At 40.7% G+C, this 16684-nt stretch overlaps 1 protein-coding gene across 1 annotated transcript in view; it reads right to left on the reverse strand.

Moving 5' to 3' along the window:
* The window catches only part of LOC139454533 (CD109 antigen-like), a 96598-nt gene that overhangs the window by 48118 nt on the left and 31796 nt on the right, over positions 1-16684 (reverse strand). The window contains exons 6-17 of the mRNA XM_071236305.1: positions 16216-16292; positions 16040-16091; positions 15426-15499; positions 14811-14850; positions 13259-13349; positions 12734-12809; positions 11670-11900; positions 7368-7538; positions 6305-6406; positions 3796-3867; positions 1857-2054; positions 133-282 (exon numbers count right to left, since the gene is read on the reverse strand). Of these exons, the coding sequence (XP_071092406.1) occupies positions 133-282; positions 1857-2054; positions 3796-3867; positions 6305-6406; positions 7368-7538; positions 11670-11900; positions 12734-12809; positions 13259-13349; positions 14811-14850; positions 15426-15499; positions 16040-16091; positions 16216-16292 (1334 nt within the window). The remainder of the gene's footprint in view (positions 1-132; positions 283-1856; positions 2055-3795; positions 3868-6304; positions 6407-7367; positions 7539-11669; positions 11901-12733; positions 12810-13258; positions 13350-14810; positions 14851-15425; positions 15500-16039; positions 16092-16215; positions 16293-16684) is intronic.

Raw genomic sequence — 16684 nt, forward strand, 5'->3', positions numbered from 1 at the left:
ATTTAATCACTGGACCTATGGTCTTCACAATATCAATCTGCTGTTAAATTGCTTATTTTAATTAAAATTGACAACAAAAATTTCCCCGAAATCCATGTCCCTCTTGTTGATGTTCTACAGACAGTTACTCACGTCACTCTGCGTGATGTCATTGCCAGTACCCAGGAGGAGGACACTCTTGTCCACTGCCAGAAGGTAGTAGATACTGTTGGGGGCAGAGGAGATGGTCAGATCAACAGTTGTACCAGCTCTCTTCTCTTCAGCAGAGAACCGCAGTTGTACCTGAAACAGTAAGTAGAGGTCATGATACATACAGAGGTCATGATACATACAGAGGTCATGCTATGTAGAGAGGTCATTCTATATATGGAGGTCATGATATGTGTAGAGGTCATGATTTGTATAGAGGTCATGATATGAATAGAAGTCATGATATAGAGGTCATGCTATGTAGAGAGGTCATTATATATATGGAGGTCATTATTTGTATAGAAGTCATGATATGAATGGAAGTCATGATATAGAGGTCATGATATGTATAGAGGTCATGATATGTATAGAGGTCATGATTTGTATAGAGGTCATGATATGAATAGAAGTCATGATATGAATAGAAGTCATGATATAAATAGAGGTCATGATATGAACATGAATAGAGGTCATGAAAAATATGAAGATTATGATATGTATAGAGGTCATGATATGTATAGAGGTTACAATATAAATAGACATGACACCCATAGAGGTCACTAAATGAATAGAGGTCATGATACATATGGAGGTCATGATAAATACAGAGGTCATTATATGTATAGAGGTTATGATATGTATTGAGGTGATGATATGAACAGAGGTCATGACACAAATAGAGGTCATTATACATATATATAGCCATGCCTTTGAGTTTTAAACCTTTATCTACTTGTGTTGATTTTTTGTGCATTGTCCTGCTATTTGATCACCTAGGAGATATCTCCTGTGGAAGCTATTTTAAAATGATAAATCACAATACAGTAGATCCAGCCTTTGCTGTCTACATTTCCCAAATTGAGGTGCAATCAAACATGCTCTTTCTACAAAGAATTCAACAACTCTTGCTTGAAAGTTGTTTGAGTGAGTATGCTTTTACGCCGCTTTTAGCAATATTCCAGCAATATCACGATGGGGGGGACACCAGAAATGAGCTTCACTAATTGTATCCATGGTTGCTTGCGCGACGAGCGAATGCATTAACCACTAAGCTACCCGACCGCCGATATCATCCTGTGTGAATTTGCTTAACATCAACACATCAGTGAATGCTGTCTGCACAAGTGTTTGTTTGTGAGACTGAGGCTCTGGATGTGTGCAGGAGGATCCCTAGGGCCTTCACAAATTGTCTGATCCACTCAATGCACAGGAGATGTGTGGCAGTGATCAATGCTAATGGTTGTCACACCAGGTATTGAATGACAGTTTGGGTTTTGACCCGAATCTGTGTAAGCCCTGAACATTTGAAAAAAACAATTATGTCATCTGCCTTTTAATCCATTAAACTGTCTTCAGTCAAATTTTTGCCAATCTTGCCCTATTAGTACTGGGGGTTACCAGAAATGGGCTTCACAAATTGTACCCATGGTTGCAAGCGAATGCTTTAACCACTAGGCTACCCAACCGCCGTCATCATCCTGTGTGACTTTGCTTAACATCAACACATCAGTGAATGCTGTCTGCACAAGTGTGTGTTTGTGAGTCTGAGGCTCTGTTTGAATTAGTCGTATTGTAAGTAGTATCTCTCACATACAACTCTGTTAAATACACATACATTACCATTAAACATATCATTTGTAACTGTAATACTTTCAATAAATGCTCACCTCATTATCAAAGACGCTAAACACTTCAATGTCTTTGGAATCAGCTATGACCTCTAACATTGTCCCATTGTCGACAACACCGTACACAATGACCTTGGCCATCGGTGCCATGAGTCTAGTGGCCGTGAGGGTGTGTTGAATGGTCATCCCAGTCATGTCTACCTTGCCGCCATCAACTATGACACCTCGAGCAAGCACCTGCAAACATTTTGAAACTTATAGATGACAGGTACAATGTACATGGTGGAGTGAGAGTGAAAGAGTGAGTTAAAATTGAAAGTCATGGAAGCAGTATTTCAGACCTGTCTTGAGGGAGGGAGTGAGTGGAGTTTAACGCCACTTTTAACAGTATTCCAGTTATATCACGGCGTGTCAGCTAAATGTGAGAGGAAAGCCCCAAGTGATGCAGGTCTCAGACGTTTACCACTTCGGTGAAACCCACGAGCACAGGTATGGTGCTGACAAACCTAGGCGAACCGGGATTAGAACCCACAATCATAGGTTTCTGGCATGCCTAAGGGACGCAACTCTGCACAGCGAATCGCGGCGCCTTAGACAACTGGGCCACCCGTGCCCCCTTCAGACCTGTCTTAACTTTCAAAGGTTATATGTCATAAATACTTGTAAAAAATAAAAGCCTGTCAACAAGACAGTAAAATAACTAGACTTATCACAGATTGATATTTATAACTAGCATGGAACCATGAAAATGCATCACTATACGTAACAATACATGATACAACAGGCTACAGATCACTAAACTAGGAACCAAGGGGACAGTACTTTTGCTACCTGCATGGACCCCAGACGGATTTACATCTTGGTGATTTGTGACAAATTTAGCCAAATTAAAAGAACATATATTCTGTGATTAAAACCGTGGCAGTAATAAATATAGTGTAAATGACATGGTCTTACGAACCATCGGAGGATTGAGAACATTTAGTAACGTAATTACCTTATCAATACTAAACAATATTTCAGGGATAAATGTATTTAAATAGCATCAGTATTAGGAATATTCAACGTGGAAAACAAAAAGGATTGCTCTCAATACATATAATTACCAGCTTAATCACTTCTGTTTCGACAACAAAATTTATCATACGCTGCAAGACATCCAGTAATGTGACCACACCCATGTCTAACACATCTAGCAATGTGACCACACCCTTGTCGAACACATCTAGCAATGTGACCACACCCATGTCTAACACATCTAGCAATGTGACCACACCCTTGTCGAACACATCTAGCAATATGACCACACCCATGTCTAACACATCTAGCTATGTGACCACACCCATGTCTAACACATCTAGCAATGTGACCACACCCATGTCTAACACATCTAGCTATGTGACCACACCCATGTTTAACACATCTAGCAATGTGACCACATCCTTGTCTAACACATCTAGCTATGTGACCACACCCATGTCTAACACATCTAGCAATGTGACCACACCCATGTCTAACACATCTAGCAATGTGACCACACCCATGTCTAACACATCTAGCAATGTGACCACACCCATGTCTAACACATCTAGCAATGTGACCACACCCATGTCTAACACATCTAGCAATGTGACCACACCCATGTCTAACACATCTAGCAATGTGACCACACCCATGTCTAACACATCTAGCAATGTGACCACATCCATGATGAACACATCTAGCAATGTGACCACACCAATATCTAACACATCTAGCAATGTGACCACACCCATGTCTAACACATGCTACGAAATAATGCTACTTGTGCAAGAGCTACCTCTATTGTCAGACACAGATAAGAACTTATTAAATAGCCACATTCCTCCATACAAATAGTTCTGTATCCAATACTGGTTGCTACAATGACCATTGTGGGATACGGGAAATATACCATGCCCATTATACCCGAGATTCACTGCAACATCCATCTACTCACCATGTAGGCCACATGTCTCAGTGTGCCTGTGGACTTGATAGAAATGTCAAAGTCAGCGCCAGCCTCAATTGCCTGGAATAGAAAATATTTGTTTGTTGTTTATTGACACTGTCAGCAATATTCCAGGGATCACTGACGATCCAGTGAAACCATTATTATTATTATTATTTTTATTGTTATTATTAGATTAAAATACAAAATGCTGCAAAGGGGTTTGGGTGATCATGACACAGTCAGGCTGGTTAGGCTTATCATCAGCTCAGGGCCCTTGTCCCCTCTACACGCAGCCCAGACAATGCATGGGAGTGTTGCCCAGTCAAACCCACCCAGGACTTTTCGGAGAATGTGAAGACTCCCCAACACTGCAGCCTTCTACATTACCCAGATTGTCAGAAGGGCTGTATTCCTGACAGCAAACTCGGGTACTCTCCCATTGTCAGGTAACAGATTGCGACGTAATAAACCTAAGGCACAGAGAACAATTTTGAGTCGGACAACTTAGTACTTGGGATGCAAGAGTGACATTTGAAAAGCGAGGTCTGCATATTTGCCATGTTTTTCTGTATCTTTTAATCACAAAAGTGTCAAAAGGTACAGAAAATTCAATAATATCAATGATTTCATTGGATTTATCAAAAAGGACAAGATCAGTATGTTGGCCTGGATACGTCTGAAGCTGTATACGGGCCTATTCCAAAGAATTTTGTATTGATCATTTTCCGTGACGCCCTCAACATATTCTGGGTTGTACCATATGGATGGACCTCTGTGTAAAAACCACAAGCATGGCGAAGACAGTAATAAAAGGATCGAGCCACGCCATCATGTCGCTTAAGATACTGTGTTTGTGCCAAAGCTGGGCATCCACTGACAATGTGTTGGAAAGTCTCATTAAATTCATTGCATAATCTACATTTTATATATTTTTTTGATGCAAAATCACACATTTACGGTTTCGATTGGGAAGTGACTGGTCCTGAGCAGCAATAGGGTGTTGGAGTCATATTCTAACCCAGAAAGTTGGGGCTTTTTTTGTTTAACGTCACACTCAACAACATCCCAGCTATATGACGTCTGTCTGTGAATAATCGAATCTGGACCAGACAATCCAGTTATTGATATCATGACCATCGATCCACCCAATTAGGAAATGAGAACATGCATCAACCAAGTCAGTGAGCCAGACCACCCGATCCCATATATCGCCTCTTATGGCAAGCATATCGCCTCTTATGGCAAGCATGGGTTGCTGAAGACCTATTCTACTCTGGATCTTCACGGGTCCAAACCCAGAAAGAGTGGGAATTGTGTCACTGAGCTGACCACATGATCTACTGAGTCTCCTCCTATGTATGACAAGCATAGGTTGGTGGGGTCATATTCCAAATCTGAAACAGTTGTGAATAGTATCTCAGTTCTAATGCACATGTCATTTAAACCCTAAGTGATGATTGCCTTAGACGAAAAAAAACAAAACAATGATCATTTTGAACTTTCCTAATCTCCAACAGAACCATCTTTCTTGTTTACAATTTCAATTATGTCAAAATCAGTATTCCAGCTGTGATATTAAGTTTCTAAGAAGTGTGCAAGAATGTATTCCAAAACCCTCCATGAGGTCAATAAAAAGCATCTGTAATTTCTTTTCATTGAGTTAAGCATACAATGTTCCAATTGTTTGATTGGCATTTTAGAAGTTGGTGAATAAATAAGAAAACATACAACTTTAAGGACACCAACTTCCTTGATAACAGTGAAAGAATCCATATCGCATCATCACCAAATACAAGAAACCAAAGTTGTTCTCCATAAAGTTGAAGGTTTTTTACAATGTTCCATTTGCGAATCCCAGATTTATTACGTGAATCCCAATATTCACTTTCTAGCGGCTGCAGGTGAGGAGCGTAAGTGCGCTACGGCAAGGTGTCAAGACAAGGACAGAGAGTGTCGCCCTTCTATGATTGTGCTAAATAACACAAATATGTTCCGTGTAATAATTTACAGTTAAGAATGTTTAAAAAATATTTTCATAATTATTTATGTATTTTGTATACACATATCATAATACATGTGTGAGTCAAAAATAAGGTTTCTCTTATACGTTTGTTTACACCTTTCATTACTCAGAACTTTCTCAAAACAAAAACAAATAAAGCCTGTGCTTTGCATCTGCATGACCAAGTCAAATTATGAGTGAGTGAGTTTGATTTTATGCCACTTTTAGCATTATTCCAGCAATATCACGGCGGGGGACACCAGAAAAGGGCTTTACACATTGTACCCATGTCGGGATTCGAACCTGGGTCTTTGGCATGGCAAGCGAATGCTTTAACCACAAGGAGTGAGTGAGTGAGTCTGATGAAACAAAGGACATGAATATGGTGCTGAAAGTAGCAGAAACAATATCGGGGCATCTGGGATTCGAACCCAGAACTATCTGGAACTGCGGCACCTCAGACAACTGTGTTCCCCGTGTCTCCAGCCGACCAGAGAAATTGTATCTGGTTACCTGATCAGTTGACACTTCTACAGACAGGACCGTGTTCAGCTTGGTTCTGTACGCTTTAACGTACTGATAGGCGCTCATCCTATTCTCACCAACAATCCAAGCCTAGAGAGAAAAAACAGAAAATGGTAAAAGTGTTCAACATGTCTATATTAACCAATAGTTAATTCTAATAATTCAAAGAAAACTACCTATTTTGCCTATTACATTAGTGCCAGGCTCTTGTATTTCCTGATTAGCACACATGCAGCTATCTTCGTTAATCATCACAATATTTCATGATTTGTTTCCAAGTTGCAAGGACTATAGGTATGGTCAGTTTACAGTGATGAGAACTTTGTTTTATAATGTGATGACAGCCAAATCCTGTATTTATGGATATCATGTAATAGATGTAGGTACATGTAGTTGATGAAACAATGGAGTGCCAGATTTTCTATCTCACCTTACTTTCTCGCCTCAAATATTTGCAACATTTGTTGTGTCAGAGAGTAACAAGGACAGAATCCTACTGACCCTATAGTAGTACATTCTCATGGCAGTACAAACCAATTTCACATATAAATGATATCACCACAAAACACAACATTTGTTTTTCTGGGTTTAAAGCTGCTTTCAAATTTATTTCCCTTACATTGTGACATGAATATATGCATGTGGCTGTTGTACATGTCCCGATGGTCTTATAGTGCTTGGCCACTGAGATACCATGCTACAGTTTAACATACCCCACTAAGACACAGTATACTGACTCTGAGCCGACCAGTCCTCATTTTAGCTCCTAACAAGTACCATCTTTTAACGTCTTTTGGTATAACGCGGCCGGGGATTGAACCACCGACCTTCCACTCTCCGAGCAGACTCTCTATCCAGAGCACCAATGAGGCACTCTTGTTATTAGGCATTCCACATCTTAACACACATCAAATTTCACACCAAGTGGCAAAACTTACATTATCAATATGGCGGCCACTTTCATGTCCAACCAGAATTCTGTGGGCTATATTTAGAGTCACAAAAAAAGGTTACATCCAGGAAAAGATCACGCATAGTTGGGTTTACATACCGAGAAAAGAATATCGTCATCAAACTTGGCAGGAATGTCGAAATCTGTGGTGACCATTCCTTGGGTGTCAATGGTAAGGGTTTTCTTCACGTTCTCTGTCAAATATGTAGACACTTCGAGCTGTTTTCTAACATAAGCTGGAGTCTTGTCCACAAGATTAGTCACCTTGAGCTGGAACCAAAATCCATTCCAATAATTGACTTGAAAAACAAAGAAACATGTCTGATAGAAGGAACTGAACACTAAGGCTTCGAAGTCATCATGTTTGTCAAATATATTCTGAAACCCAACTACATAAGTGAGTGTGAAAGTGTTGGGTTTAAAGCTGCTAAGAACAGTATTCCAGTAATCCCATGATGTGTGAGCCTACTGGGAGAAAGGCCTGAAGTGATGAAGGTCTCAGACGTTTACAGCTTTGGTAAAGACCTGGGTGAACTGTGATTTGAATCCACCCAAATCATAGGTTCCTGGCATGCACAAGGGATGCAACTCTGTATAGCGAATTGTATTGCTTTAGACGACTAGGCCACCCGTGCCCCTCAACTACTGAAGTATGTTAGGTACATTCCCACAGAGCTTTGGTGTCGATACTACATTACCTTATTGTGCCAACTGCAGGACCATTACCTTTGTGGGGAAACAGTTTTTAGCTCTCAGAGAATGTTTTGTTTTGTTTTTGTTGACTCCGCACTGAACTATATTCTGGCGGTCTCTAAATAATCGAGTCTGGACCAGACAATCCAGTTATTGAATTCATGAGCATCAATCCACACATTTGGGATATGATGACATGCATCCACCAAGTCAGCGAGCCTGACCAGCAAATCCCATTAGTAGCCTTTTACGACCAGCATGTTTTGCTTAAGACCTATTCTACCCCGGATCTTCACAGGTCTTTTAGAGAGTGAGTCAGGAGATAAACATACCTGTGCACTTCACAAATTGAAATTGGAATTGAACTCACAGCATGAGGATTCATCTGCTGTTTCAATCAGAGGTGGTTATTGTGATTTGAAACCTCTGATTGACCAATCAGAATTGAGAATTTTGCAAATTCATGGAAGAACTGGGCTGAATTTCACTTTGAGCAGGACTTCAGTCACTATCAGGGAAGTGACGAAGGAAAATCAAGGTTAATACTGGAAGACACTCCCTTTGATGAAACCCATGAGCAGGGCATGGTGTTGACTGACCAAAGGCCACTTGACTCAACAATCAGTAGATCCTGACATGACTAAGGGACATAACTCATCAAGGTGATTTATGGCACTGGGCCATCTTGGCGTTCAACAGTTTTGAGTGACTACCGTATTTTCTTGAGTATAGTGCGCACTTTTTTTCCAAAAACACAGCTGTGTAGAAGAGGGTGCGCATTATACACGAATTATGAGTTTTGATGTTTTTTTCCCCCATGGAAAGACATTACTGTGAGCACGAAACACCGGAAATACCATGTCAACAAATCCATACTGAAGTACGCAAAATAATTATGTAATTACACTGTCTGTCTATAAAAAGTGTTCTTTGTATTTCTGGACTTATGTTTGTAACTTACTTTATTAATTTTATTCAAAATTCCTTATAATATTGTTTTTATTAATTTCGGCGAAATCGTGTGTGAAGCGATCGGAAGATCGCACAACTCACCGTTATTAACAGCAACCACGGTCAGAATACCGCTATTGACGCCTTGAAACGAACTTTAGTTGACAGAGAATGGATACATATATCATAAATGACATACTTTGACTTGTTAAAAGTCATATTTGTTTTTGTTTGACGATTCTATGTCAACATGAAATTCTCGCGCTCACGTGATCCCGTGCGCGTGAGCCTTGACGGTGACTGGTCAGATATGTTCCATGTAAAAAATAATAGCGATCAGCTGCTTCGCTTAGGGTTATTATTATTTTAAATATGTTTAGTAAAGGCTGCATTTAATTAAGAAAATAATGGAATATATTATTCCTGATAAATAAAATAGTTTCAGATACAATTGTTGCCGATCCTTGCATTAAAAATCCTATAAAGTTATATCATTGGGTGTGTCTTGACCGAATCACCGGTCGATTCCAAGAAAACGTGTGTACAGCTGATTGCTGTTTCCGGCTTAGTTTACGAGAAAATACACAAGGTAATCTTAATCCCTAGATATAAAACAATGCCTAGCAGAACAATCAATACTATTTAAACGGTAAATAAACATGTCTGGTGATTTTTTATCTCAAATTTCGAATTTGTACTGACGGAAGTTTCTCAGCACCCGTTCGTTTGCCGGACTTCGCTGAAAGGGTACGGTGTAAATTTTTTCTGCGCATAATATTCAAATTTCTTTTTTTCCAAAATATTGAACCCGCTGGAGGGGGGGTGCGCATTATACATGGGTGCGCACTATACTCAAGAAAATACGGTACTTTAGTATTCAATAAGATCCTAGCTTAAAAAAATAATCATCAGATAAGATACATAAATGTTAGAAGAATGTTACCCGAAAGATTTTTTTTATTGAAAATGGTTAATTTTGTTAGGATGGCTTGGATTACTGAGCACCGAAAAACTTAAACTACTCAGTTGGAGTGAAAATGGGAGAGGGATGTGTCAACTGGCTTGGTCACATACGTGGCTCAGGGGAGCATTCTGGTGGGATGTTTTTTTCTGTTCTACGGGAACACAGAACAGGAAGTTTCCACTTACTTTTCAGAATGAGATGAGATAAGCAATTTATATGAGTCAGGATAAGGTAAAATTATTTCTATTGTGAAACACACATGATATTTTGTATAACCTGAAGCTGAATATTTGTCTCTGAGATTGCCTAGATAAATCCAAGCATGAACCTGTGAAAAAAATGTTTTTTTGAAAAATATATGTATGAACTTTGAGAAAGTGTCAAAAGAGGCACATAGAAATGTTAAGCCATTAAGATGACATTACACTATTGTTGATGCAGATGATTCTGAGCCACGAATTCACTGGCCATTCTGAACATGCATTTTATACTAGTAAACATGAGTAAAACTGATGCAACCATAGGTCATTATTCAAAATCAAAGAAATATTATACATCAACTAGCATGCTTAAGTCGGGACTTCGAGTGATTTCTCCATTACTTATAAACCTCTGATGACGTCACACAGCAGGAACAGAAGGTTCATCTAAACGTTGATAAACTTACAAGGTGGGCAACAATGCCCGGGGTGTTCCTGTGGAGCCAGGGGACCTGATGAATACATTTCAACTGTAATACCCCGTAGGGCTGGGACGGGTAACTTGGGAACCTGGGTCGAGTGGGTACTGAGTAGGACCCGGGTACCCACAGGACTAACCGGACCCGTGGTTAGTCACATGATATTTTGTTTAATGACAAAAATTATCTAGAACTCTATGGCTACACTTCAAGTCACTAATGTTCGCATTTTTTTCTGACAATGCACCCATTCCTTCTGATTTTCCATATGGTTGAATAAAGATATAACTTAATTCAACATCAGTGTATGAATGACCAGATTGTTTAATACGTGTATATCAATATGTTTTGCCAGGGCTATGCTAAAAATGTTCCCAATCAGACATTTTGAGACATCTTCTGAGACCTAGGGTGAGTACCCGGGTAGGATCGGGTAATAGGGGGGTGGGTACCCGGGTAGTAAATTTGGACTCGTCCCAACCCTAATACCCAGGTTTTACAATTAATGTTTCATTAACTTGACTCTTGATGTGAATACAATTGTGTTTGATGATTGGTTAAATGTCACAATTGTTTTTAACATGAAAATTCCATGAAGAGCATTGAACTTGCAACCTCACATATCGTGCTAAGTTTTGTAACCCACTGTTTTCCCACTGAACTACCGGGGCAGGTGATGAGAAGTTGTTCAGTTTATCATGCCATGACTCCAGCTAGTCCAAGCTTGCACATGGTTTTACTCTCGCACGCTTTGAGCAAATTCCTTTCATACCGTGATTGTTTCACTATAAGGTATGCCAATGTATGTATGCCTCTGAGGGTTTGGTTGAAAATGTAAAACCTTGATCTCAGGAAAAGCCATCGGCCATTTGGCCTTCTGGTGTTCCCTCGCTCGCTGTTTTACATTTTCAACCAAAACCTAGGGGCATGCTTTTTCCTATACATAATCCATTAATGTCATGTGAGTCAGTACGGCTTAACGCCACTTTTAGCAATATTCCAGCAATACCAAAGCGGGGGTTCACACATGTGGGAATCGAACCCGGGTCTTCGGTGTGATGAGCGAATCCTTTAACCACTGGGCTACCCCACCGCCCCTGTCATGTGAGCTTACCTGGAGTTGCACGGGCAGACCTGACCGGTAGACCTGGGAGGAGCTGGGAAGGAACTCCATCTTGATGCGCTGGTTGTACAGAGGGATCTCCAGCTGGTTGGAGGCCTCCGTTACCATAGCCGGTTCCTCCGTCACGTTAACCACCACCTTCAGACTGCGGTATGTTTTGGCTGTCGTTACTTCGTTCATCATGACCTTCTCTGTGTGCACCCCGTCTTCACCAGTGTTCAACTGCAGCACAGTGTATGTCAGAGAGTGACGATCATGAGTGAGTGAGTGAGTGAGTTGGGTTTATCTTTGAAATTTATGGAGGAGAAAAACCCAAGCGATGCAGACCTTAATGCTAAACTCTTGAGCCCTGTATGGAGCCAACATACAAATGATATTAATCAGGGCATATGTGAGATACACATCCTGGCACATCTAAGGGATGTAACTATGCACAGGAATTGTGACTACTATGTGACTATCTGAGACAACAGCAATAACAACAGCGATGGTATTAAAAATCAAACACTACTGCAGTACTATTGTATGCCGACAAGACCTACCCTCCAAAAATACAGATTTCCTAGCATTAGTTGAATCAATATATCAGCTCACCATGTCTAACAGCAACTGGGTCTGCACATATGTAAGCCAAGGGTCTAACGGGTGGGTACATACTAGGACTGAATATGAATACATGACATGTTTTTATGGATAGCAACTTCATTTATTCTTTGAAGACGTTTCAGAGCTACATCTTGCACCTTCATCAGGTGAACATCCTCACCATTCATCTGATGAAGGAGCAAGAAGTAGCTCTGAAACGTCGTACAAAGAATAAAAGAAGTTGCTATCCATAAAAAAATGTCATGTATTCATGTTCTTCCAACTTCTAAATGTCTATCAAAAACTTCATAGGACTGAAAATGCCATCCCAAATAAGTCCCCAGACTAAATACAGAAAAAATGCATCCAGCGGTAAAGTATCAGAGTAATGGATTATCTGTTTTTAATGAGATTTACTACTGCCTTTTTTTCTTTTCTTTTTTCAAAAGTTGTGACGTTTAAACACTTACTGTGGTCTCCTTGACAACCTGTCCATCACCGAAGATGAAGGTGGCCTTGCCTTTCACAGGCTTGCCATAAGTGTACCTGAAAAGTAAGGTGAATGATTGCGCATGTGAAGCACGAAGTACGGTACCATCCCAGCCAACATCAACATAGCCGTTTCTATTTCTATGGTAAATATATGCAGCTAAACATTAAATGTCACATAGTAAAGGAATGAGGTGACTATGCTTGTCGTAAGAGGCGACTAATGGGATCGGGTGGTCAGGCTTGCTGACTTGGTTGATTCATGTCACTGTATCCCAACTGCGTGGATCGATGCTCATGATGTCAATCACTGGACTGTCTGGTCCAGACTCGATTATTTACAGACTGTTGTCATATAGCTTGAATATTGCTGAGTGGGGCGTTAAACAAAAAACAAACAAACAAAAACAAAAGGAATGTCTGTAAAATTTTAAAAAGAGAATGCAGTGATTTATTGAGCTTTATATATTCTATCCGTTATGTAGAAATGATATGGCAAGACTCACTTGGATGTGACCTTGAGGTTGAACTCTGTTGTTTCCCCATTCACAATGTAGTCTGGGAGAGCCTCCACACTCACTTCAAACTTGGGCAGCACTGCAAGCATCAAGTATACAGTGCTCAGTGTAGGGAAATGAATGGGTGGGTAAGAGGCACGTTGGGGAAGGAGTGAATGAGCGGGTGGGTGCATGAGGTCTAGAAATCTCAAGGCATGGAGTGCTGGGGACCTATTCTGTCCATGAATCTCAAAATACGATAGACATGGAATGCTGGGGACCTATTCTGTCCACGAATCACAAGATGAGACAGGCATGGAGTGCTGGAGACCTATTCTGTCCAGGAATATCAAGATGAGACAAGCATGGAGTGCTGGGGACCTATTCTGTCCATGAATATCAAGATGAGACAGGCATGGAGTGCTGAGGACCTATTCTGTCCATGAATATCAAGATGAGACAGGCATGGTGCTGAGGACCTATTCTGTCCAGGAATATCAAGATGAGACAGGCATGGAGTGCTGAGAGCCTATTCTGTCCAGGAATATCAAGATGAGACAGGCATGGAGTGCTGAGGACCTATTCTGTCCAGGAATATCAAGATGAGACAGGCATGGAGTGCTGGGGACCTATTCTGTCCAGGAATATCAAGATGAGACAGGCATGGTGCTGAGGACCTATTCTGTCCAGGAATATCAAGATGAGACAGGCATGGAGTGCTGAGAGCCTATTCTGTCCAGGAATATCAAGATGAGACAGGCATGGAGTGCTGAGGACCTATTCTGTCCAGGAATATCAAGATGAGACAGGCATGGAGTGCTGAGGACCTATTCTGTCCATGAATATCAAGATGAGACAGGCATGGAGTGCTGGGCACCTATTCTGTCCATGAATATCAAGATGAGACAGGCATGGAGTGCTGAGGACCTATTCTGTCCAGGAATATCACGATGAGACAAGCATGGAGTGCTGGAGACCTATTCTGTCCATGAATATCAAGATGAGACAAGCATGGAGTGCTGGGGATCTATTCTGTCCATGAATATCAAGATGAGACAGGCATGGAGTGCTGGGGACCTATTCTGTCCATGAATATCAAGATGAGACAAGCATGGAGTGCTGGGGACCTATTCTGTCCAGGAATCTCAAGATGAAACAAGTATGGAGTGCTGGGGACCTATTCTGTCCATGAATATCAAGATGAGACAGGCATGGAGTGCTGGGGACCTATTCTGTCCAGGAATCGCAAGATGAGACAGGCATGGAAGAAACTTCTTCCCAAATAGCTGAGTACTAAAGGCACCCACTGTGGCCACTGCATGTTAACTGATCTCATGAATCCAATCCAAGCAAAGTATGAAGGACAAATAAGAATCAAATGTCAGCTCTATGACTGTTCTGTGAAAACATGCCTCAAAGATTGTAATTTAATGCCTAACATTTATCTGTTTAAATGGAATCCATGTCATACAGTACAGAAACCTACAAACACAGAAACTAAACTTTCTTCTTTTTCATCAATTTGGATATCAAGACAAATTATGAAATGTAAATTACTTACCATACTTCTCCACTGTGAATTCCTTTGTGTTTTCTCCAAACTAGAAATAAATCACACAGTAAGACAAGACTCATCGAGGTTATTATAAGGCTATCTGAAAGAATCATAAGCTAAACTGCATAACCAAATATGACTTTATCACATCATTCAGGTTTAGAATGAATCGTGTGACAGCAATCTGCAGCAAGATGCCTGCAGGGCTTGTAGGATATCACGCCAGCATGAAGATTGGACAATATATGCTGAGTAAGTGAGTGAGTTGGGTTTAACGCCGCTTTTAAAAGTATTACAGTTATATCACGGCGTGTCAGCTTAGTGTGGGAGGAAAGCCTGAAGTGATGCAGGTCTCAGACGTTAACCACTTTGGTGAAACCCACAAGCATGTGTATGGTGCTGACAAACCTAGAAACATAATCAGGCGAACCGGGATTCGAACCCACAATTATAGGTTTCTGGCGTGCCCATGGGATGTAACTCTGCACAGCGAATCGCTGCACCTTAGACGACTGGGCAAAAGTATTCACATAATTTTAAAGGATAACATTTATTCCTACTCAAATTCTGATAAGGATAAATTCATGATATATCGCGCATAAGAAACTAAAAATACTGCACCTCATTCCTGGCCATGATCTTCCATTTCCCAAGAGGGGGCTGGTCAGACAGCTCATAGGACTTCTCGATAACACCTGAAATAGTTTGATGTAGTGTCATTTTCAGATCTTTTGTGGCAAGGCATAGCCTCAGGATGGTGCGTGCCTGGATTCAAATCTTGCACGAATGTGGTGTTTTCTGTGCTGATCGTTACTAGTTGTACAATCCTCTACAGCTATCTCCCATCCCATGAAACTATGTATGTTCAATAATTCTAGGTTCAACATTACAGACCCTGTCTTCTGAACGGTAATATACAGTTAAGGGGACATTGCAACATGATTCATGACTCCAGACAATTCACTGATTAACATGGTCTTACTGAGTGAGTGAGTGAGTGAGTGAGTGAGTGAGTGAGTGAGTGAGTGAGTGAGTGAGTGAGTGAGTGAGTGAGTGAGTGAGTGAGTGAGTGAGTGTGGTAGGTAGGTAGGTAGGTAGGTTATATGCCACTTTTATCAATATCCCATCTGGGGATAGGGTGACACATTCATCACATGTACCCATGTGGGGAATTAAACCTGGACCTTCAGTGTGACATATGAAGGTTTAACCATGTGTATAAAGCAAGTTCCTACCTGACATACTCTCCACTGCAAGCCACTCCTCCAGCTTGTTGTTATTGCCATCCTGGAACACACAGAAAAGTCGTCACACTACCAGGCAATGAAAATGTCAAGCCAACTGTGGATTGTATTTGATGACAACTAACAAACTCTTTTGGTTCCAGCAGCCCGGATCGCAATATACTCACCACAACTGAGATGTCTGTTTTAATAGTTTGGTCAATTGGCTTCAATTCTTGGTCCAAGGACACGATACGAAAGCGTACTGAAAAATAATTCACAAGTAAGTTAAAGTATGACATACACCCTGAAGGAATGAATTTCTTTATTTGATGAGTATTATAAGCCATGGACATGCAACACTGATCGGATGCATACTCAGAAATATGTATCTGGTCTGAATGATTGTGTCCCCTTAAAAGGAAAAAGTCACGGAAGATTAGTGTTACATTATTACATGTTTGCAGCCTACATTACGTGCATGATGATAATACCTGACTGGAAAGTGTAATCAAAGTTCACAGATCACATCAATGATCATGACAATAATAAAACAACAAAACAATGTTTACAATATGTGCAGGACCACTATCGATTCACTACCTATGAAACAGCACATTGTTTATGTGCAGGGCCACTATCGACTCACTACAAGGT

The sequence above is a fragment of the Haliotis cracherodii genome, unplaced genomic scaffold, assembly GCF_022045235.1.
Source record: "Haliotis cracherodii isolate W230 unplaced genomic scaffold, xgHalCrac1.p SCAF_10, whole genome shotgun sequence".
Taxonomy (NCBI): domain Eukaryota; kingdom Metazoa; phylum Mollusca; class Gastropoda; order Lepetellida; family Haliotidae; genus Haliotis; species Haliotis cracherodii.